Here is a 22335-nt window from a genome sequence, read left to right as displayed (position 1 = left end):
CTTGGGGCCTGAGCCAGTTTGCCATTCTCCAACAAGTGTACTCTCATTGGATGGAGCTGCTGATGTGCCTTGGTGCCAAGGCTGGCTTTGTCTTGCTTGGGGCTGGCACATAGGTCACAATGAACAACCCAGAATGGACCCTGTGCACATATAATACATTCGTTTTTTTTCTGACTCCTAAGTCAGACTATAGTATATGACAAAAGGACTAAATGCCTGACATCAGGGCTCCCTGGCACTCACATGGTTGTTGAATGTGCAAGCACAAATGATCATACACACACACATCCCTAATACAACAGACTCAACCCCTTGCACCTCTTGAGTCACCCATTTTTGTTGGCTTCTATTTGTACCACAAATGTTCAGCTGAGGTCAGCCTCTGAGCTATGCCAATGGTCCTTCCTGGCCCCTGATCTTTCCCCTAGTGAGCAATGAGTCTGGAAGAGATCCTTGAGGCTGGGGTTAGGGAAGGGGGTGATAAAGAAAAGCTTAAGCCTGGTTAAGTTGGAAGAAGGAGGAAAAATCCAAGCCAGTTAAAAAATGAGCAGATCTGAGTAGACATTTTTTCAAGAAAGGCATACAGATAGCCAACAGGTACATGAAAAGATGCTCAACAACCCTCATTATCAGGGAAATGCAAATCAAAATCATGATGAGGTTGTCACTTAACACCTGTCAGAATGGCTGTTCTCAAAAAGAAATAACCAGTGTTGGTGAGGATGTGGAGAGAAGGAAACCATCATGTACTATTGGTAGAAATGTGAACTGGTGCAGCCACTACGGCAAACAGTAGGGAGGTTCCTCCAAAAATTAAAAATAGAACTACCACATGATCCAGCAGTTCCACTTCTGGGTATTTATTCAAAGAAAATCAGAGAAAGACAAATACCATATGATCTCACTTATAAGTGGAATCTAAAAAAAAAACAAAAAACAAAAACAAACAACCCTAAAACAAACAAAAACCCCTCAAAAGTCCCCAAGCTCATACACACAGAAAACTGACCAGTGGCAGGTGGCTGGAGAGGGTGATGGTGGGTGGAGGTGCAAAATGGGTGCAGGGGGGTCAAAAGGTATAAACTGCTGGACACCTGAAACTAATATTATGTTCTGTCAATTAAATCTCAATTAGGAAAAACAAGACGAGCCTTGGACTTTCTCTCCCCAATTCGGGCCAAGGCGCTTGAAGGGCAGGAGCTGGCGTGAAGGTCCCTCTGAAGAGGATCCTGCGCACCTGGATCCCTTTGGCCCTCAGGGAGCCCCTCTGCCTGGCCTGGCAGAGGCACCGGGGCATGGCCTGCAGTGGTGGCAGGGCAGGCGGGCAGGTGCGTGTGCAGATCCACGGGCACATGGCACTTAGACCCACACCGTGCTCATGAGAGGCTCAAGCAACACACACAGGTGGATGACACCCACACAAGCAGAAACAGAGGCATAGATTCGAATTCAGTACACATGCACACATAGAGAAAGCACAACCACACACACCTACAACACACCTGCAGAGAGCCCCTGTCCCCGGGCCTGGCAGCAGAGCCTTACCTGAGAGCACAGAGCAAGGAGCCGAAGAAGTTGGAGTCTCTGTCTGCCCTCAGGTGTATTTGTATAGGGTGGGGAGGGGCGAGATGGGTACACCGGGAGGGGCATGGGCAGAGGGTGTGGAGGAACAGGGGGGATGGGCTAACCTTTATCTGGGCAAAATGCAGCTGGAAGCAGGATGTGTGGGGGTGAGGGGCAGGGAGCAGGTTTGGGGGAAGGGGGAACAACCCTTTACCCCAACCGGCTAGGAAGGAGGTGCCATAAAACCAAGGAGGGTCCCAAGCCTCGCAGGCAACCGTTGGGCTCCCAGTGCTGGCAAAACTGAAGCCTGCTGTCGCCAGGCCTCCCGATAAAGAGCCTGGCTGGGCTGGCTGCACCTGAACTGCATTACATTCATTTTTAAAAAGTAACATGTCCGATTTAAAAAGAAAGAAAAGGGGATCCCTGGGTGGCGCAGCGGTTTGGCGCCTGCCTTTGGCCCAGGGCGCGATCCTGGAGACCCGGGATCGAGTCCCACGTCGGGCTCCCGGTGCATGGAGCCTGCTTTTTCCCTCTGCCTGTGTCTCTGCCTCTCTCTCTCTCTGTCTCTATGAATAAATAAATAAAGTCTTCTAAAAAAAGGAATATACCGTGTATAATTATGTCTAGAAAGTTCTAAAATGTAAAATTCTAGTTAATGTGAACTAACAACATCAGATCAGTGGTTGCATGGGGATAATGTGGTAGGAATTGGGAGGAGCTAGAAGAAGCCATTAGAAGAGACACGAGGACACTCTGGGTTTTGATGAGTATATTCGTTATCTTGATTGTGGTGATGGTTTCATGGAGTATACACATGGCATGTAATAAATTGCACTATTTGTGCAGTTTATGATATGTCAATTTGGTCTCTGTTAAGAGCTGTAAAAACAGAAGTAACATAACCAGACCAGAAAATGATTTGAGGGGCGCCTGGGTGGTTTAGTTGGTTAAGTGTTAAATTGGTTAAGTGCCTTCAGCTCGGGTCATGATTCTGGGGTCCTGGGATCCAGCCCCACATCAGGCTCCCTGCTCAGTGGGGAGCCTGCTTCTCCCTCTCCCTCTGCACTCCCTGCCCTGTGTACACGCTCTTTTTGTCAAGTAAGTAAATAAAATCTTATTTAAAAAAAAAAAAAAAGAAAGAAAATGATTTGAGGCGTGCCTGGGTGGCTCAATGGGTTACTCTTGATTTCAACTCTGTTCACAATCTCAGGGTGATCTCAGGGTCATGAGGTCAAGCCCCCATGTTGGTGGGCTCTGTACTCATTGGGGAATCTGAGATTTTCTCCCTCTGCCTCTGCCCCTCCCCCCCAGCCCTCCCTCACTTGCTCAGGAGCTTCTTTCTCACATAAAGAAATCTTAAAAATAAAAAAAAGAAACTGATTTGGAAAATGGAGAGAAGGAAAAAGTGATTCTCCTTTATTTCTATCGTGGACAAGAAAGGAAAATATTTCTGTGTCAGGTGCCTTTACACTATCAATGATCTCATATCAGCTCCTGGAGAAAGGTGTTCTTATTTCCCCCTCTTTTATGAGATTAAAAAAAAAGCCAGGACTCAGAGAAATTAAGAAACTTGCCTGAAGTCACCCAGGCAATGTATAGTTAGGCCCATTCAGGACCGCCTGATCCAAAGCCTGGGCCTCTTCTCCCTGCTTTTCTGGAATGCTCTTCAGAGAAATTCCAGCCTGCTCTGGTAGCATCATGGGCAAAGGGCTTTGAGAAGGTGGGGGGTTATTAATCTATCACGCGCACAATTGTGCGCCTTCAGGGCGCCAGGGCACAGAGGGCAGGGAGTCCCAGGAAGTTGACAGAGTTGTAGTGCCTGCAGTGTCCCACCCTCCAGCCCATGAGGGAATGGCACTGCCTGCATCCACCCATGCTCCCGCCTCCATAGCCCTGTAAGCCCTATTCTTCTGGGAATCCACCTTTTCCCATTCGGGGACCCTGATGGTATGACCCCCACCCCCCCAGCCTTTGGCAGGAAGGTGAAAGGAGAAGGCCTGTATCCTCAGGGACCCCCCCCCCCCCCGCCATGGGGTTGCAAGGGCTGAGGAGTGCAGAGGGGGCCCAGAGCCCTGGGCTCCAGATTCTGTTCTCAACATCTCCGGAGTCAGGGTCTGAGATCAGATCCAAGTCCTAAAGGCAGGCTGTGGGAGGCTGTGGGCAGAAGAAGGTGGTGGACCTGTCTTGATGGGATGGACAGAGAACCTAGGATTGTCAGAGTGGCCAGAGCAGGGGGTGCAGGAGGCCTGTAGCAGGTGGGGAGGCCCATAGCGGTGGTGGCCACGGCAGGGTGAATTTATAGCAGAGTATAATGTGCATGGATTCTCTCCTGCCCAACCCTAATATGTGGGTGAGCAGAGCCTCAACCATGAGTGTGTCCCCTCTTCCCTTGGGTATGATCCCTTAGAGAGGGTGAATGTTCACCGAGTGCTTGGCCTTACTGTCTGGCTGAGAGAGGTGATCTTCCCTGCCAGAAAGTTACAAGTGGAGAAGAAAGGACTCTGAGGAGCAAGAGGAGACATTTCTGGGGGTAGCAGCTGGGCTCAGGGAGGAGAATGGAGGAAGGGAATCTCCCTTAGCAGTAGGTTGTGGGTGGAGGGTCTCAGGGAGGGTGCTGTCAGTGAAGGCCGAGAAGGCAGGATGTCACTTGCTGTGACCCAGAATCCCTGGCAGCAGAGCCAGCAAGGTGCCCTGCTCCTGGGCTTCCCTGTGGGTAGAGAGGGAAGCAGGAGAGCCAGGCATCTTTACACCGTTTGTGTGGACAGGTTTCTCAGGGCAACAGGGCAAAGGTGGCTGGTGCTGGGCATGCACCAGAGAGAGTGTGCAGGGCTGGGCATCAGCCTCAGTGATGCAGTGCAGGTGCAGTGGGGAGGAGACCCCCACCCCCACCCCACCACAGAGACTCTGGGGCTGGTCACTGACCCTGATCTCCAAAAAGAAGCTAACAACACCTGCTCTAGTTATTTCACAGATTTCAAAGTTGACGAGATCAAATGATATCACAGGTGTGAGGCCTTTGCCAGGGTTGTATATAAGTTCATGTGTCTTTTTTTTTTTTTTTAAGAGAGAACACGAGCAAGCACATGCCCCTTCCCCTACATGTGTGATTGTGCTTGGAGGGGGTGCAGAGAGAGGGGGAAAGAGAGAATCCTAAGCAGGCTCCACACCCAGTGCAGAGCCCAACACAGGGCTTGGTCATGACCTGAGCTAAAATTAAAAGTTTGATGCTTAACCAACTGAGCCAACCGCGTGCCCAAACACAGTGTTCTTATTATTGTTAGTATCAGCACCGATGACCTGTGGACTCCATGGCCGCACCATTCCTGCCCTTGCTCACACTTGGACCTTCCCGCCGGACACATCACCATTTTTGGCTTCTGGCATCACTGAGTATTTTACTGAGGGGCTCTTGAGAAATTACCTCTCTGCTCCAGCTTCTTGCAATACTTCTTCCTCTAAGATGAGCAAATATTCAAGTTTGCCTGGGATGGAGGGGTGTTCTGGACTCAGGACTTTGGGTGCTAAAACGAGACCAGGCCAGGCAAGCCAGGACAGTTGGTCACCCTGCTTTTCCCTCCACCCAGAGCTGTTTCCTTTTCCCTGCTGGGACCATAGTATCCCAGGCATTTCAACATGTTCTCTTCCACCCAGGTTATTCTTTCCTGTCTTGAAGCTGCCAGGCTGGAGAAGGGGCATGCCACCCCTGGCTGTGCCAAAGGCCCTTCCCTCTTCTCGGTGGGATAGGCCAGCTCTCATCAATCCCTCTGCCTCCTGTTAGGCTTCCTTCCTTCCTTCCTTCCTTCCTTCCTTCCTTCCTTCCTTCCTTCCTTCCTTCCTTCCTTCCTTCCTTCCTTCCTCCTTTCCTTTTTCTTTTTTTGTTTAAAGATTTTATTTTTTTATTCATGACAGACACAGAGAGAGGCAGAGACACAGGCAGAGGGAGAAGCAGGCTCCATTCAGGGAGCCCAATGTGGGACTCCATCCCAGGACCCCGGGATCATGCCCTGAGCCGAAGGCAGGCACTCAATCGCTGAGCCACCCAGGGATCCCTCCATCCTTCTTTCTACCCCTCAAAACCATGACAGACTTTTTCCCTGTGCCTAGAGGGTATGAGCCCATGCACACCTTCCCTCCTCGGGAGGCCCCTGAGATGAGTGTCAAGTAGGGGACAGAGCCTGCCCGTCCTGTGCCAGCATTCCAGCCTCCCTGCCTGCCCAGAGGAGAGAGCCCCCTGGGTGCATGTGGGCAAACCTGGCCTGCTCCCCACATTCATGAAGACCCGTAGGCCTGAGTCTCTGATGCTGTCTGGGCCCCCAGCCCGCCACCCCATCTCCACTGCACCTGACCCCATGCTAATGCTCCCGGGCCCCCTGCCCTGCTCACTCTTCCCTGGACCCCCACTGCTCTGTCTGGCCCAGACCCCTCCCTCCAGGATCTGAACACACCCCATTGCTCGTGCCACTGGCTCTTCCAGGGATGCATCTACAGAATGCCCTCTCACGACCATCCCCTTGCTGAGTATTGCTTATCCCCTTGAAGCTCAGCTGGAAAACTCTATGGTGGGCCTGAGCCCTGTGCTGCCCTGGCCTCAGGCTAATGCAGCCTGGTGTCGGCAAGTGCCTCCGAGGTGCCGTCTGGGCCCTCACCTCTTAGGTCACTCACTCGGCTTCTGGTTGTGGGCAGCTCTGGGAGTGGGGGGAGGGGTGGGTCCTGGGAGAACACAGTGAGTCACCTTTGCCCTCACCACAGGAGCCCCCCACTCCCCCGCCCCAAACAAGGGAGACCCCAGGGGTTCATTCCACATGAGGGCTCATCTCTCACGGCTGGGCCAGGAGCTGGGAAGCTGGTAGTGTCCCAGCCTTGGGTGTGTCCTGGAAAGCAGAGGAGGAGTGGGACCCCAGAGCAGCCTCCCTTCTGCTTCCTTCTGCCTCAAAGGTCTTCAGCTCCACCCTGCTCTGGCATGTGTGTTCTTGGAAGAGGTGAGGCCCAGACTGTCCCCAGTGGCTGGAGCCTGGCCAGGGCTTGTCCCTCCTGCCCTACCTCATGTACTCTGAGTCCTCCCCACCCACGTGTAGGCCTGGCCTGCCCTGAGAGGCTGGCACACAGACCTCCGGTCAGTAGGAGTCAGGACAGCAACTTCTTGAGCCAGGAATGGCCCTGATGGGGTTGGCTTTGCAGGAGAGGAAACCCAGGAGTCTTTAAGCCACCCTCTTGACCTTTCCCATTTGGAGGGTTGCCTGCCTATTTTCTGGGTGCTCAAGCAATCCAGCCTTGCCCATCCTCCTCAATACGCATCCACACACCCAGAGCTGGGAAGGTGGCCCCGGTGACCTCTGAGGGTTCAGCTCCAGCCAGGAATGGTTCCTGGGCACTGGGATGTGAACCTGGAACTGGGCCTTTTTGTTCTCCTGCTGGAAGAAAGGCAGGTGAAGCACAGGGCAGCTAGCTGGCCAGAGATGGCAGCCAGAGTCTGGGACTTCAGAGGGGGCAGACATGGGAGGGGAGTACTCCCTGCAGAGGGTGGGGCAGGAACCTGGCCTTGGAGGCTTTGTGGGCAGGGGTCCACATGAAGGGAGGCTCAGAGAGGATGCTGGGGGGTGCCTCAGCATCTGCACACCAGGTCTCAAGTGGGCTTCAGAAGTTCAGAGGGTGGATGTCTGGGTGCCTCAGCGATTTAGCGCCTGCCTTCAGCCCAGGGCATAATCCTGGAGTCCCAGGATCAGGTCCTATATTGGGCTCTCTGCATGGAGCCTGCTTCTCCCTCTGCCCGTGTCTCTCTCTCAGTGTCTCTCATGAATAAATACATACAATCTTAAAAAAAAAAAAAAAAGAAAAAAAGAAGAAGTTCAGAAGGCTTCAGTGTGTCCAGATCCCAGCAGGATGACAAGAGGCAGCCTTTGGGGCCCCTCAAAGGATGCTGTAGTGGTAGCATCCAGAAGGTAGCTATCATGGTTACCTGAGGAAAGAAGAAAACTAATTAAACCTTACTCCAGGTCACACATTGCTCCAGATATGGATGTTACATGTTACTTCATTTCATCTGCCATTGGCTGGGAGGGGTATGTACACCTCATCCTACAGAGGAGGACCAGAGAGCTAAGGGACTTACCTAAAGCCGTACAGCCAGTGAGGGGGAAGTTAATTTGGATTCTCCCATCCCTCTCTGCCTCAGCTATGACAAGGCTGAGGAAGGGCAAAGGCTGGAGCGCTTGTATGTTGTTAGTCAGCCATGGACAGGGTAGCCATTCTGGAAGCAGTGAACAGGGCCCATGAGTGAGGCCTCTGTCGGGTCTGTGCCCCCAGTCTCGGTGTGTGGTCCAGATGGTCCCTTCCTTGCAGGCCTTTCTCCTCTTTCCTCCTCAGTGACAATCTCCAGACACGTAGCCATCTTGTCTTCAGGATGGGCTCTGGTTCTATGGACCACAGACCACAAATACCATCTGAATATGGTCCACTCCAGGGGCGCCTGGGTGCCTCAGTCAGTTGGGCGTCTGCCTTCAGCTCAGCTCATGATCCCAGGGCCCTGGAATGGAGGCCCACATCAGGCTGCCTGCTCAGCGGGGAGCCTGCTTCCCCCTCCCTCTGCTTGTGCATGCACCAGCTCTCTCACTCTCAAATAAATAAATAAAATCTTGAACAAACAAACAAAAACCTCAACTAAGGCCCACTCCAGGTGTGGGGCTGTGGGCCCAGCTGGCAGGCTACCTGAGAGGGTGGGGGACCCGCCAGGGAAAAGATGTGTGATCAGGACCTATGGCTGGGGTGCAAGGACAACAGGCTCACCTCAGCAGAGAGGACCAGGGCACAGGGTGAAGTTTCTGTGGAAACAGCGTTTTGGGGGGGCAGCCTGGGGGTGGGGGGCAGAAGAGTGCTTCGTTGGATGGCAGGTGCCTTGGCTTCTGGTCTCATGTGTGACACAAAAGGCTATGTGGCCTGGGCAGATGGTGTTACCTCTCTGGGCCTCCTCATCAATAAAATAAAGCTTCTACAAGTGCGGGGCTTCCTAGTGTGGCACAGTCAGGAGTCTCCGGCCTGGGGATTATAGAGACTCCAGGGAGAGGAGCTGGGAAGCCAGAGGGAAGAAGTGGAAGAGCACCCCCACCTCATCAGGCCTTGTGACTCTGCTGTCCTCTAGTGGCGGCGCGGAGCAACCGAGGCCCGGTCTCCCCTACCTGCCCAGGCCAGGGGCCTTCACCGCCTGTGGCCTCACTCAGAGCCCCTGTGTTCTGGGCCGAGAAAGGCGGTCAGAGCAAATGCATGGGATCCCGATGGCCCTCCACAGGACAGCATGGCTTATTCACTCCGTATTTGCTCTGCAAGCGCTGAGGGATTGCCTGTGGTTTATAAGGGCCCGGGGCCAGGCCCTAGGGATCCGGAGGCACTTGGCACACCATTTCTGTTCTCAGAGAGCCTCAGTCCTGTGGAGGAGCAGATAAACACACCTTGGACTCAGGAGAATATAGGAGAATGGAAAGGATGCTTTGAGGTATGACATGTGTAACACCTGGGAAGCACAGGGCTAGTGACCGGGAGGCCCTATCTGGTCAGTGGTGTGTCCTATCACAGCACGTGGGCCTGCAGCCTGATGGGCCCTGAGGCCTTTGCCACTGGGTTAGGATAGGAGAGTCTCTCTCTGCAGGCCCTTCCAGAGGGGTAGCTGGATTGTTATCTACACCTCTGGCTCCCCTGCTGCTGTCCTGCCCGGACTCTGGCTGGGAACAGGAGTGAGGGGCATGAGTGATCTGGCCTAGCTAGCCCCTGTAGCCTCCTCTAACTATGCTCCACTGCTCCTGACCTGGTGGGAGCCTGGGTTCCAAAGGTGACACAGAACATTAGGTCTCAGCAGGTGCATCTCCCCATCCCAGGCTGGTGCTGGGCAGGCCCCAAGGTGTGGGGCAGGTGGTGGGAAGCTGGGCTGTCACCCCACCGGGGCCCCGCCTCTGGCCTTCGGGAGCTAGGTTGGAACTCAGCAGCCTGTTCAAGGCAGTACTCTGAGAGGGTGGGAGAAGGACCGAAAGGCAGAGAGAGAGAGAGAGAGAGAGACAGACACTCAGGAGAGGATCCTGAGTACGTCACCATTGCTGGTAGTCTGACTCAGTGGGAACATCCGACAGGAAAGGAAGAGAGAATGTGGTGGCATTTCCAAGCAGGATGGGGACTCTGGGGCTGAGGATATTGGGTGTGGGGTCAGGGTACCGTGTGAAGGTACCAGGAAAGTGGCTCCCCATGGTTAGGATGGGAGGGGGGCAGGAAGAGATGATTCATAGGGAGCAGAGATTGAAACTCTGGCTGACTGGGCTGGGCTGGGTAGGATAGAGGGCAGCAGGGCTTTCTGCTTTGGCGACACAGCATGGAATTAAGGAAACAGGCCTGGCCAATCAGGGACATGGGGGATGTAGGAACCTCTGACTCTCCCTTTAGGGCTTGGAGGTTGGGGCCCTAAAGCTATTGAAAGAGACCACAGGTAGCCCTGATACAGAGACCACCTGGCCCCCCAGCACCACAAGCCCCAGCTCATGGAGGCTCCAAGAGTGGGACTGCCAGGCAAGCTGCTCTCTTGGGCAGAGGGAGCAGCCTCAGCTGATTTGGGGAGACATTTTCCTGAGAAAGTCTGCTTCTTTTCTGAGGGTGGGAGAGGCTGAAAGGCCAGTCCCAGAGAGCAATGCCAGGAAGGGCCCAGAAGTAGGACCCTGAGTGGGGAGCCTGTTGGCCCAACTCTGCACGTGCCATGCAGGAAGGCTCAGCTCCCCACACCAAGGAAAGACTCGAACAGCCGAGCCTCTCAGGAGGGGCTGTTCTTTAAAATACAGGGAAGACAACGTTCAACCTAAAGGAATGACTAATGGTGTTATTTCAGATACGTAGTTGGATTTGGTGGCCTTGGGGGGAGGGGTGGTGGGCTTTTTGATCCCTTCAAATTATGTAAACCAGAGCTGATGAGCACAGTAAGGGGAGGCTCATGTGAGGTGGGGGCCCTCAGACTGGGATGGCCGATGGCTCAATGGGACGGACAGAGGCACATGCTGGCTGCCTGTCCATCTGCAGGTCGGTCCAGGCTGGGGCTCTGCTAGGCCTAGGGGCTCAGAGAAGGCAGGGCCTGGGGCAGTCTGGCCCCCTGTGTGGGCTCAAGCCAACAGAGAGAGGTTCTTGCCTGTGCCTCTGGGGACACTGGGGCAGGACAGGGAGAGGTGCTGGGCAGGGCCAGTGCCCTGGTCCTTGCCCTCTGAGAGTGGATGGGTGGGGGCGGCGGCGCGCATTCCTGGCTCGGAGCCCAGAGGAGTCTTTTGTAATCACAACATGATCTCGTGTGCTGAGCAGTGAAGCCGGCAGGGAGAGGCCAGCAGAGGCCCGGCTCCGGCTCCGGCTCCGGCTCCCGTGGCTCTGCGGCTCCAGCTTCCCTCCTGCTCTGGCTCCCCTGGGGCTGCTCTGGAATTCTCTCGGTGCCCACTGTTGCCATGCACTCAGCTGTGAGTGGCACCTCACCTCTGGTGGGGGGCTTCTTGGGGCTGGGAGGAGGCTGGGACACCAGGCAGTCACACTCTGGGGGCAGCTGGGAACAGCTGGGCCTGGGAGGAAGAGGCCTGTGCCTAGGCCGGTGGGGGGCTGGGCAGGGGCGTGTGGCTACAACGGAGGCCCAGCAGCCAGACAGGGAGAGAGACGGGGCTCCCAGGGCAGAGGCTCGGCTTCCTTAGGGTGGCTCCGGACTGGGCCTGCCGGAGGAACTGGCTCTCTCCTGCCCCGAGAGGCTGGGCTCGGGGAGCGGCCCTTTCCCACAGGCCACAGGCCGGGCTCAAGCCTGGGGAGTAGGGCCCAGGGCCTGGGAGCCTGGGACAGAGCAGGGGCCTCTCTTTACTGTGGTTCTGGGCCTGGGAGCCAAACGGCTCTCCCCGCTCCCACCCCGACCTCCCGAATCCCCTGGCAACTTCCCAGTCACGGCAGGTTCCGCTGCCAGAGCCATTTATAACTCTTGTTCCAGGCTCTGCTCAGCAGTGGCGCTCCCTGGGGAGCCCGGGGGAGGGGCAGCCACTGCTGGGAGCTGCAGGCCTGGGTATAAGGCCCTGACCTGAGCCCCTGAGGCAGCAGAGAGACAGGCAGACAAGCTAGGAGGGTGGGGACTTGGGGCCTGCCATGTGCCATCTCCCCTCGCAAGCCTAGCTCTGGGGCTGGGGTCTGTTCGCGGTAAGAACGTGCTTCTCAGGTGAATGTGAACGTTAGGGGCCGGATAAGGGACGGGCCGGCCAGCAGTCAGGAGCTTGGGAACCCTGCCGTCTGCAGGGGCCTCACGGTGCCGAGTCACCTATGAACAGGCAGGAGGAGAAGGATGCCGAGCTGGATCGGAGGATAGTTGCCCTCCGAAAGAAGAACCAAGCCTTACTACGAAGGTACCAGGTGAGTGGGCCGTGACGGGGGCTGGGAGGACCGACCGGGTGGCCCTCCCCGTCTGACCCACAGACCGCTGCGTGGCGGTCTTTCCCCGCAGGCCCTCGGCCAGGGGCCGGGTTACAGTGCTGTGGGCCGACTCAGAAACTCCGTGAGCATCCTGGGGACTCTGATGCGGTGCCTCTGCCCCCTGGTGTCCCATCGGTGTCTCTCTGTGTAGGCCTGTCTGTGTGCGTCTGGGGGGCCATGGCCTGTGCTGACCCCGGGCCCTCCCGCAGGAGATCCAAGAGGACCGTCGGCAGGCGGAGCAGGGGGGCATGGCCGTGACCACACCGGAATTCCTCGGACCTGATGGCCTCATTGTCACTATCAGCCAGGTTCCCGGCGTAAGCCCCACCCAGGGAAATAGGGTGGGGTGGCAAGGAGGTGGAGGCCCAACCCGTGTCAGAGGAGGACAAGTGCTCCTGCTCCTCTGTTTCCTCCACTTACAGTTCTGAGGCTTACCCTTCAGTTCCCAGCCTTATACAGCCCAGCCCACTGCTGCCCCCTGACCCCCAAGGGCCACAGCTGCAAGGCCACCAAAGAGAACCTTCCTCATACCCTTTTCCAGGTGAATGTGAAAGTTAGGGCACCCCAGCCCGGCACCCATGCACCAAATCACAGGCCACTCCTAAACCCCAAACCCCAGAGGGACAGAGGAGGGGGGCTGAATGCCAGGAGCAGTATCTGAAGGACAAAGCCGCATTGTCTGAGTGCTCTGGATTTTCAGCTCTGAGATGACGGGCTGTTGTGGCATCTTGGGCCCCTGGGTGGCCCCAGGCCCCGGATAACCTAATGCTACTGGCATGTGAATGCCCCATGGAGTCAGCTCCTCTATGAGCATTCCAGGGAGGGCCAGAGCTGGAACCCAGCCTGGGGAACCTCCCCAAAGGACTCAGTCCCAGCTCCTGCTCAGCGTGGCCCACGTGGTCTGAGACATGGCATCTCGTTCTGCAGGAGAAGCGGGTGGTCAGCCGGAACTGGGCAAGATCCCTCAGACCTGGAGCAGCCAGTGAAATGCTTGAGGATGAGGGGGTGGAGGACCACACTGGTACTTTCTGCTTGGGGGAGCGGGTGGAGCTGGCTGTGACCATGGAAAACAAAGCTGAGGTGAGCAGGGTAGGGGGAAGCCCAGGTATCAGGCTGGCAGCCTCTTCTTACCCGGCTGTGCCACACTGCCCACCCTTCCCCTGCCCCCAGGCCAAGCGGATCGTAAGTGCGAAGCCCACCAGAGCAAGGAACCAGGGGGCAGGAAGGTCCCGTGGAAGGGGCTTGGGCCGGACTCCCTCTCTGCAGATGGCCGTCAGCTCGGATTCTGCACGGAAAGTACATCTTCAAGAGGGGATGGGGACGTGAAAGTGGCAGTCACCATTTGGGGGAGGCGGAGAAGCTGAGTCACCTATATCCCCCATCTGTGGGGACGTGGTCCAGGCAGCACCAGCGAGAATTCCCACCCCTTCTTCCTTTCTCTGGGCCAGCCTCCACGCTGGGTGGGCCTTACCCTCATAGGGTAGGCCGGAGGTCAGCCCCTTACCCTAACTGGATCTCTGGATAGCAACATGTGGGGACCTTGGGGTGGGCCTGGAGGCTGCCGGACGACTGGCTGTGTGCCAGGTGTGACCTCTAGGTGGCAGCAGCCCCTAGTCCTGGCTCTCGATCACAGCAGCTCGAAGCCGCTCCCCTCTAGGGCTGTGCACACACCCCTGCAACACCCCAGTGGACAGGCCCCATCGTACAGATGAGGAAGTGATACACAGAGAGGTTAAGTAACTTGCCGAAAAGACAGAGCTAACAAGTGGATGGAAACCGTGCCTATGGCAACTGACATGTTAGAGATGGAATGAATTTCATTTTTAGTTGGGGACAGCAAAACCTTGAGAGGAGGGTGTTGATAGTATCCAGATTTCCGCCCCAAAACCAGGGCTGCCTGCTGCTTCTACCCCATGGTGCTGAGTGTCTTCTCCTTGCAGGGTGCTCGAGAGCCCCAGAGTCCAGGCCTGGTCCCGGTGGAGGGACCCTTGGAGGTGGGCTGGGACTATGCCCAGTGGAAACAGGAGCGGGAACAGATTGACCTGGCTCGTGTGGCCAGGCACAGAGATGCACAGGGTGACTGGCGCCGCCCATGGGACCTGGACAAGGCCAAGCCCACGTGGGTGGCAGGGCCGGGCAGCTTGTTGGACTGACATGCTTACAGGGCTTGGTGTAGGACTAACCATAGGATGCTTCTTGGAGGGCTTGTGGGACCTTCCCCAGGGTGGTGAAGGGTCTGCCTGGGCCCCCTGGTTGGGCCTTGGGCTCAGGGTGGGCACTGGGATCCCCATTTTCTTGGGTCTGCCTTCATTTTGCTGCCGTCAGTTCTGGGGTTGGGGCTGGGGGAGGCAGTGGCTGTGTGGGTCTGGCTGTAGCTCGTGTCCACCCCACAGCAGCCTGACTCTCTGGCTCCATAGGCTACAGGACCCCAGCAAGCCTCGAGAAGAAGGCCTGGCCAGGGTGGGCAGCACCAGGGGTGAGCCAATACCCACCTCACTCCCTGCCCCTCCTTGGCTTTTCTCACAATGCTCCCTCTCCTTTCTCTGTCTCTTGCTGTGCCTCTTATTTTTGGAGCTGGAAGGAGGCAGGGAATAACATCTTCCTTCCTCTCCTCCATTATCAGAGCCAGGGCACCTTCCCACCCTCCAAACCCAGAGCTCCTACACTGGGTTCTGACCCCAGAAGGTCTGGGGAGGAGGCTCACAAGGAAGTCTGCACTGGGATCCTTCGAAGTTGGTGCCTCCCGGGTGAAAGCTCTGGTTTCCCTGCCCCCGACCTGTTGTAGGAAAAGAGCTTTCAGAATTGCCAGTGTCCTAATTTTACACACGAGGAACCTGGGGCTGGAGAGACTCAGCCAGCTACCAACCAGGAATGCCAAAGGGAGCACAGGGACCCAGCTCTCTTGACCCCAAGACCAGGCATCTTTGGGAGTCAGAAAACCCACACCTGGACCAAGAGGAAGACTGACAGCTTCCCAATCCTGGAAGAACTAGTGTTACTGCTTTGGATCCTTTATCACCCTACTCTTTCTCCACTTACTTTGCCTCACTTAGGCCCCAGGAGCCACCGGAGGTCACAGCCCCCACCACTGTGTCTTGATGGCAAAGGTGAGTTGGGAGAGGAAGAGGAGCAGGGTCGCGTGAGCCAATGCAGGAGCCGGGCTGCCATGGCCCTCTTCTCTCCTTGATTCATGGACCATCTCTTGCAGGTGGTACTACTCAGGGTGGGCCACCCAGCAGACCCTCAGCGGTCTCGGCCACACGAAGCAAAGCCCAGGGGACAGAGAGGCTGACTGGCAGGGCCCGCAGGTAACAGGTGGCAGGGGGCAGAATCAGGGGAAGCCCCTGGGCTACCTGATTTCCTGGACCTCCCTTGCCCCTGGGAGGTTGGGACCCGCACTGGTCGGGGTTTCTGCTCCGGCCCCTGGGGCTGCTGCCTTCTGCCTGAGGGCTGCTTGGAAGCAGGTTAATGAGGTTTGGGGAGAGGCGGGCAGCAAAGGCAGCAGCGCGAGAGCCTGGTGCCCAGGGAGGCCGGCAGTAATTACAGCAGTTGCCCCCCCCCCCCCCCCCCGGGAAACCGGGCGTGCCTTTCCCAGGCTGTGCAGGCAGGGACACGTCCAGAGTCCCCCTGGAACTCGAGGTGCTGTAGGCTTGGCCATAAACAGCAGCTGGAGACCTGGGATGGGGCTAGAGTGGGTGGTGTTCAGAGGAAGTGGCTGGATTTGCGGAACAGGTCAGGCCAGAAGGGGAGCATCCCAGAGCACTGCTCTGGCTCTGAGGCTCTTCCGAGACCCTTGGGCCCTGGCAGCTCCTGGGAGCACGGGCCACAGCTACAGAGCAACTGACCTGAGGTGGGGTGGGTAGGAGTAGGGCCTGCCATGCGCTGTGTTTCTACAGGTGGGAAACAAAGGAAGACAAGGAGGAGCTGGAGAACCAGGAGGTGGGTGCTTGGGACTAGGACGGGGTGGGCTAGGGACATGAGCTCTGAATTCCCCAGCCAACAGGGCCAATCTCTTGTTTCAGAGAAGCCAAAGTACAAGAAAGACTCGGAGCGAAGAGGGACATTCCCAGAAGCAGAGCAGGATGGAGCTGGGCGGAGCCAAAAGCGCCCCAGCAGCCAGCCCAGCCCCAGTACCCCCCGGGGAGCCAAAGAGGGAGTCAGGAGCCTCTGCAGCCAGTCTGGTCCCTGGCTCTCCACAACACTCTGACTTGGTTCCCCTTGACCTTTCTCTAGGAGGGGCCAGCAGCCCTGGGTCCAGGGAGAGTGTACGTGAGCTCTCTCCGAGGCCTGGGGCCCAGGAGAACCCTGTGTCCTCACTGGATGGTTCCAAGCAGCTCCCGGGGTGGAATGACCCCCAGGCTGAGCTGGAACTACAGACTTGTTCGGAGCCGCAAGGAGGAGCAGGGCCCCCAGAGCTCAGAGAAGACAGGTGTGGCAAGGCTGGGGCCCAGCAGGGCTTGGCACCACGAAGCAGGCCCCCCAGGGGAATGGGCCAAAGGGCAAGGGGCACAGGAGGAGCAAGAAGCAGGACAGGAGGGCCTGGTCCTGCGGGAAGATGCTGAGCAAAGCTCCTGTGGGCCAAGGGACCAGGCTGTGGAGAGGAGGAGGGAAGAATGCAGGCAGGACTCTAGAGTGTAATGGGTGTTCGGATCCTGGTGGCTTGTGGCAGTCTGGCTGAGCAGTTGGGCAAACTCTCCGGGGGCGGGGGGTGACATTATGAGGGCACCTCATGTGCACATCCCTGGGCACATCCCTTCCATAGGTGTGTTTTCACCTGCAGGTAAAGCTCCTGGTGTATTCTCATGCCACATCTGGTCCCTGAAGCTGTCTAGCCCTGCCCTGGGTCTACTGCTACCCAGGCCACAAGCTTCGCTGCCATGAGAAAGCAAGGCTTAGAAGCACTCAGAACCTGGCTCTCCTCTCTTGGCCTGTCACCCCTAAGGCATAGCTTCTCTTTCCAGCTGTGGTTTTGCCTTCTCAGGTGCAGGCCACCTCCACAGCTGGACCAGCCCAGGCTTGGGGCCCTTCCCATGCTTCTGCCTGGTACCTGGATGTCTCACAGCCTGGCCATACTCAAAGAATGGCCAAACCAGGGGAATCTCAGTCATCCGCTGACAGCCTCCCACCTATGTGGAAGAGGAGGCTAAGGCCTTTCCTTCTTTCTGCTCTTTCCTTCTTTCTGAAGAAAGGGAGGCCACAGCAGGTAGGACAGAGCTGGGGACAGAAGAGCAGAGCTCAGGTCTCCTCTGCAGAAGACAGGGTCCCTGGACAGGCCTCCTCACTGAAATGGCGTGGGGTTGGGTGGGAAGAGGAATGGCTCTTCTCCCCATAGTGTGGGAGGAGAGCTCATCATTGGGGATAGCCTCCCCCACACCCAGTTCAGGCATCAGGTGTAGCATCAAGACAGCATCAAGGTAGGGGGGAAGGGGAGCCCCACAGCCCAGGGCCATTTCCTGTGTCTCCTCCTTCCTCCTCTCCACCACCTCCCTTGCACCACCCCGTTCAAAAGCAGGGACTCAGACAAGGGACAGAGAAACTGACAACTTCGGGACTCTGCCTTCCTACTTGGTCTCTGTTCCCCCCACCCACCCCCAACCAGGCCCACGGCTGGTGAATTATTCAGACTCCACACAAGCTGTGGCTTCCTCTCAATTCAACAAACATTTCCTGAGCACCCACTAGCAGCAGCGCAGCTGGTGGGCGATGGTGACTCTGCCAGCAAGAGGGAGGGAGAAACCCAGTCATCCAGCAGACCCAGGCTACACGGCAGAAGCCACTCTCTGATAGGAGCTGGGGATGGTGGTAGGAGCCCGAAGAGAACAAGCTCACCTCTGCTTGAAAAGGCAGGTGCCCCTTCCTTTCTCACCACGTGTGCCCTTTGCCCCCAAGCTCCTGCCTGGGTCTCCCCGAGTGGCCCCCACTGCTCCCCTTCTCTTTGGCCCTGCAGTGGCTGTTCCTCTCTGCTGAGGGTCCCAGGCCTCACCAGTCTCTCTGGCTTCTCTGGGGAGTGTCTAGATGATCATCCCCAGGGGTCCTCCACTCTCAAAGTGAGGGCTGAACTGTGGGGTCACAGCTGGGGCTTTCTCACTGGCTCCTGCTCCACCCCCTCTACTCAGGAAGCCTGAGGAGGGGTATCTTTTCAGCCGAATAGATTGCTTCTCACATATTAAGGTGCAGAGTAATGCGGATTCTAATTCAGTAGGTCTGTGGTAGACCCAGAAATGTGCATTTCTAATAGGCTCCTGGTGATATCTATGTTGCTAGTTCCTGGACCACAGGTTGAGTAGTAAGGGTTTGGACTAGAATGTATGGAGAGGTAGGGGCAGACTGACTCTAGACTCTAAGGACTCATTGCTGGCAAGTCGGGGATCCCCCCTTACCCCCCGGGGATGGCTGCCCCTGCCCCCACCCAGTGGAAGCTTCCTGGCTTCAGAGTTGGGTGGGAAGCTGAGACACCTGGGAAGATGCCTGAGAGGCCAGTGAGTGGGTAGTGAGCTTCCTGTAGTGGGGAGTGAGGAAGTTGGTTAGGAATGGGAGGAGGTGAAGGAAGTGGAAGATGTTGGTGTGGGACTGATTAGAGGAATTTTGAAAAGGCTTGGGAATATTCTTAGGCATGTGGGAAGAAGACCCCTGTGAGGCAAGAATAGGTAAGGATGGATGACTCTAAGCTCAAGTTTCCCCCTTGCCCTCCAGTCATACACATATGCATTTAGAGCATGACCCTGGACTTGACCTATGACTCCCAAAGGATGGAGTTGGGAAAGAGCAGATTTAGGCAAAGCCCTTGAATTCAGATGTCTCCAAAACTGATCATGATCAAGAATTTGAATTCTAAGATTCACAAACTTCTCCTAAACCCCCCAGTGCTACCAACTGTACATATGGGCCCTCATTAGAGAGTATATGTTTGACTATGGGATGGGAATATAGAATTCGGGCATCACAGTTCAGTCCTCACAACAGGACCTATGCAGGACAGAAAGTTGCCTTGTGAAGGGCTATTGAGGAATGGGGCGTCTCTCCTTGAAGGTAACATCCAGAAGGATGTCAGGAAAAAGGACATCCTGGGAGTCACTAGGGGTTGGAGAGTACAGAGACTGGCCCAGGACATCTTCACTGTAGGAAGACCCTAGTGCTAGGCAAGTATCATTGAGCTTTTCTCAAAAAAAGGAGCCCTTCCTCAGGATAAGGGAACCAGCAGCTATGGTGGTCATCTCTCCCCCCGAGGCTGGAACCAGCTATGGAGCAGGAGGGAAGCATAGACATCCCTCCACAAACCTCAGGGTCATGGAAGCCTACATGTAGCAATTCCAGGCTCCTCTGTTTAAAGGCCTGGCTGAGAGACTTCCTCTTAGATGCCTTTCTCCTTTCCAACCAACTGACAAGACTCTCCTCAAAAATGGGAAGGTCTTCATGAGACAGAGCAATCAGGAACCCAGGCACAGAGCTGGAGGACTGGAGAAGGAAGATGCCTGCAGAGCGGTAGGGAGGTGGCAGCTTTACTTCAGGCCTCCTAACAAGGAGGACAGAAGGGGCAGGGGACAGCCCTGTCCTGACAGAGGTGGGCAGCACACCATATTGCAAGGGAGGTATGTTTTTTGAGGACTGGCAGTGCGGTAGAGTGGAACAAACGTGGGCCTTGGAATTCAACAGACTGACTTTTAATCTAGGTCTGTCATCAGCCAGCTGGTCAAGTTTAACCTCCAAAGCCTCAGTTTTCTTTTCTGCGAAACGGGGCCACTAACAACCCTGAAGGGTTGGTTGTCAAGAGCATTAAACCTAAGAGTATGCAAAACACAGCTGGCCCATGGAGTAGGTGCTCCATGCATAGCAGCCTGGCGCGCTCAGTATGTGTCAAATAAATGAAGTAGCTATTTGGTTTGATCTTGTCTACTGTTGCCATTTTCTCCTTTACCTCCTCTTCCAGTCTCACCTTCACTGGGGTGGGTACACGTCAAGGAAACAAGGGATGGTTTGTAAGGTTTACTCAGCCTTCCAGGGCAGTGAGCTTCATTTGCCTGGGGGAATTGACTGGAGTTAAGAGCCCCAGGAAGTGACCCTGCTCTTACTGGGGTCTTTGCCTTCACCTGCTGGCTGGATCATAAGGATGTTCTAAGCATTTCCCTTAACTCTGCACACCAACTTTCACAGCTCAGCATTTCCTCTTTTCTTCTTTTTACATCAGTGGCAATCTCCTGAACTCCTACCACAGTCTTTGCTTATTATTTTCCCCAGAATCAAAACTCCCTTGTTGGGTTTGCTCTATGCCTCCCAGAGTGAAGGTTTTTTTCACCCCAAGGAACAGCATGACTGTATTTTCTTATGGTCAAGGAACACATAACTGGGACTCCCAGCTATCTAACAAGGCACAAGTTCAGAGGGTTTGACCACCAGTCAACTCCAGCCCCAACCCTGGCCTCAGGGACAGGAATAACAGGAAAGGATGGTACTAGCACCACCTCCTCACTCCCGCCCCCCAAAAAACCCACAAAGGAAATGGCAAAATTCCCCATGTGGCTATCTATCTCTTCTTATTTTGGAGACTAGGTTGGGAAGGAGGGGGATTGTCAAGGAAATAGGAGAAACTAAAGATCTTACTTCACTCTGCCTCTCCGGCCACTTATCAGACCCCAGCAAGCAGCTTTTTGTGAGTGAGGACTGCCCCAGGGTGACCACAGCCTCACTGAGGGGAGAACCAGAAGCGGGGAAAGCAGGGAGAGGAGCTGCAGGAAGCACAGACTGGGGCTGCTTTCTCTCAAGTCTGCTGGCCGACGTCACAGCCTCTCATTAAGCATCTACTTGACGCCAGTGAAGTGAAATAGCACAGACCTGGCACTAGAAAGAACAAATGTGGCACCCACTGCTCCTTTTAAGGACTGACTGGAGAAGCAGTAGGCCTCAGGGCAGGAGGTGAAGCAAACACAACAGTACCTTTGTGGGAGGAGAGAGGACTCTTCCAGGCCTGCCTCCTTCACGAGCTCTCTAGGACAAGTTCTCCAGGCACCTTAAAAAAAAAATCCCAATCATGCAGGCTTTTTCCCTTTTTCTTACAAACTCTGGGGATACTGTGTTTCCTTTCTCTCCAGCAGGGCAGCTGGCCTCAACCAAGAAAAAAGGTCAAAAGTCACCTTGTAGCCATCTATCAAAACGGAAATACCTAAACCCTAAGTTACAGAATCAGAGGGAAAGTCTGGGCCAATGGTTCTCAGATTTTTAGTGTCAGAATCACCCGGAAGCTAGTCTGGGCTTCACCCTCTGAATCTCTCCTTCAGTTAGACTGGGATGGGGCCCAACACATGGCATTTCTAACAAGCTCCCAGGTGATGCTGACACTGATAGTCTGGGCACAGGATGTAATGTCTACTACCTGCCCTTTCACGTTTTTTTCCAGGCATCAATTTGCCCAGAGGGACAGATGCTCACTTGAAAATATATTACCTCCTTTGTATGTATTGTACTTTTATTCCCAAGATCTCCAAGCCCTGTCACATCTATTACCTCCAGCTGGTCTCATGAATTCCCATTTGGTTAAGAGAACAAAAGCCAGGCCAAGGCTGGAACCAGTGTCGTTACTGGGTCTCTCAGTTTCCTATTTTCCAGTTCAGGGTCTCTTATAAGAGTACACTGCCTCCCCGCCCCCCACTCCCCAGGTCCTCTCCATGCTGTGAGCTGCCCACACAGCAGGGAGCTGAGGTGGCCTCCAAGTCACAAGCTGGGCAGAGACCTCAACTCAGGACTCTGAACACCAAGGTAGCAGAAAGAGGTATATTTAAAAGGAATTCCTTGGTAGGGCAGCCGGGGTGGCTCAGTAGTTTAGCGCTGCCTTAGGCCCAGGGCCTGATCCTGGAGACCCGGGATCAAGTCCCACATCGGGCTCCCTGCATGGAGCCTGCTTCTCCCTTTGCCCGTGTCTTTCTACCTCTGTGTGTGTGTGTCCCTCATGAATAAATAAATAAAATCTTAAAAAAAAAAAAAAAAAAGGAATTCCTTGGTAATCCAGGCGGTTGCTTTTCTGGACAAGTTGGTTTGGGGACTTTTAAGTCCCAGTTGGCACACTGGAGGCACTAAATAAATTGTTTTTGAATTAATGGTAGTGGTTTATGGAAGATATTCTAGGAAAGTTAGAACCATATTTCTGTTTAACTGATAAGCTACTCTAAAAGCAGATTTATTGAAGTTAAGAAAACCAGGCAGTAACAAAGATTGATTCTTGTTGGCATGACTAAATTTCTTGAGGTCAAGAATTGTTTGGGAATTTTCTAGTCTCTCAGTAGTAGCTTAACAAATGTTTATAGAATGCTTATATGGAAACTGGTCTGACCC

The 22335-nt window shown here is 55.1% G+C and overlaps 1 protein-coding gene and 1 long non-coding RNA gene across 7 annotated transcripts in view; both read left to right on the top strand.

The window, feature by feature from the left end:
- Positions 1-1690, top strand: part of LOC140622954 (uncharacterized) — a 51607-nt gene extending 49917 nt beyond the window's left edge. The window contains exon 3 of the long non-coding RNA XR_012022617.1: positions 1136-1690. This is a non-coding gene — a long non-coding RNA (uncharacterized lncRNA). The remainder of the gene's footprint in view (positions 1-1135) is intronic.
- Positions 1691-10845: 9155 nt separating this feature from the next.
- On the top strand, positions 10846-19896 carry CCDC9B (coiled-coil domain containing 9B). Of its 6 annotated transcripts, XM_072808800.1 has the most exons (12): positions 11015-11030; positions 11839-11952; positions 12164-12329; positions 12435-12553; positions 12940-13092; positions 13183-13308; positions 13953-14088; positions 14430-14488; positions 14798-15119; positions 15221-15320; positions 15909-15951; positions 16035-19896. In XM_072808800.1, exons 5-12 carry the CDS (start codon positions 13000-13002, stop codon positions 16572-16574), a joined length of 1419 nt encoding a protein of 472 aa, XP_072664901.1. In that variant the 5' UTR covers positions 11015-11030; positions 11839-11952; positions 12164-12329; positions 12435-12553; positions 12940-12999; the 3' UTR covers positions 16575-19896. The 6 variants fall into 6 exon arrangements, with proteins under 6 accessions (XP_072664897.1, XP_072664900.1, XP_072664899.1 ...); XM_072808796.1 differs by lacking the exon at positions 12435-12553 and having other exon boundaries at positions 10846-11030; positions 12222-12329; XM_072808799.1 differs by lacking the exon at positions 12435-12553 and having other exon boundaries at positions 10846-11030; positions 12222-12329; positions 13953-14131; positions 15066-15119.
- Positions 19897-22335: the final 2439 nt, after the last annotated feature.

Source organism: Canis lupus, chromosome 32 (genome assembly GCF_048164855.1).
Source record: "Canis lupus baileyi chromosome 32, mCanLup2.hap1, whole genome shotgun sequence".
In the NCBI taxonomy this organism is placed as follows: domain Eukaryota; kingdom Metazoa; phylum Chordata; class Mammalia; order Carnivora; family Canidae; genus Canis; species Canis lupus.
Note: the sequence above shows the minus strand (reverse complement) of the source record. Positions and strands in the feature narration are given on the sequence as shown.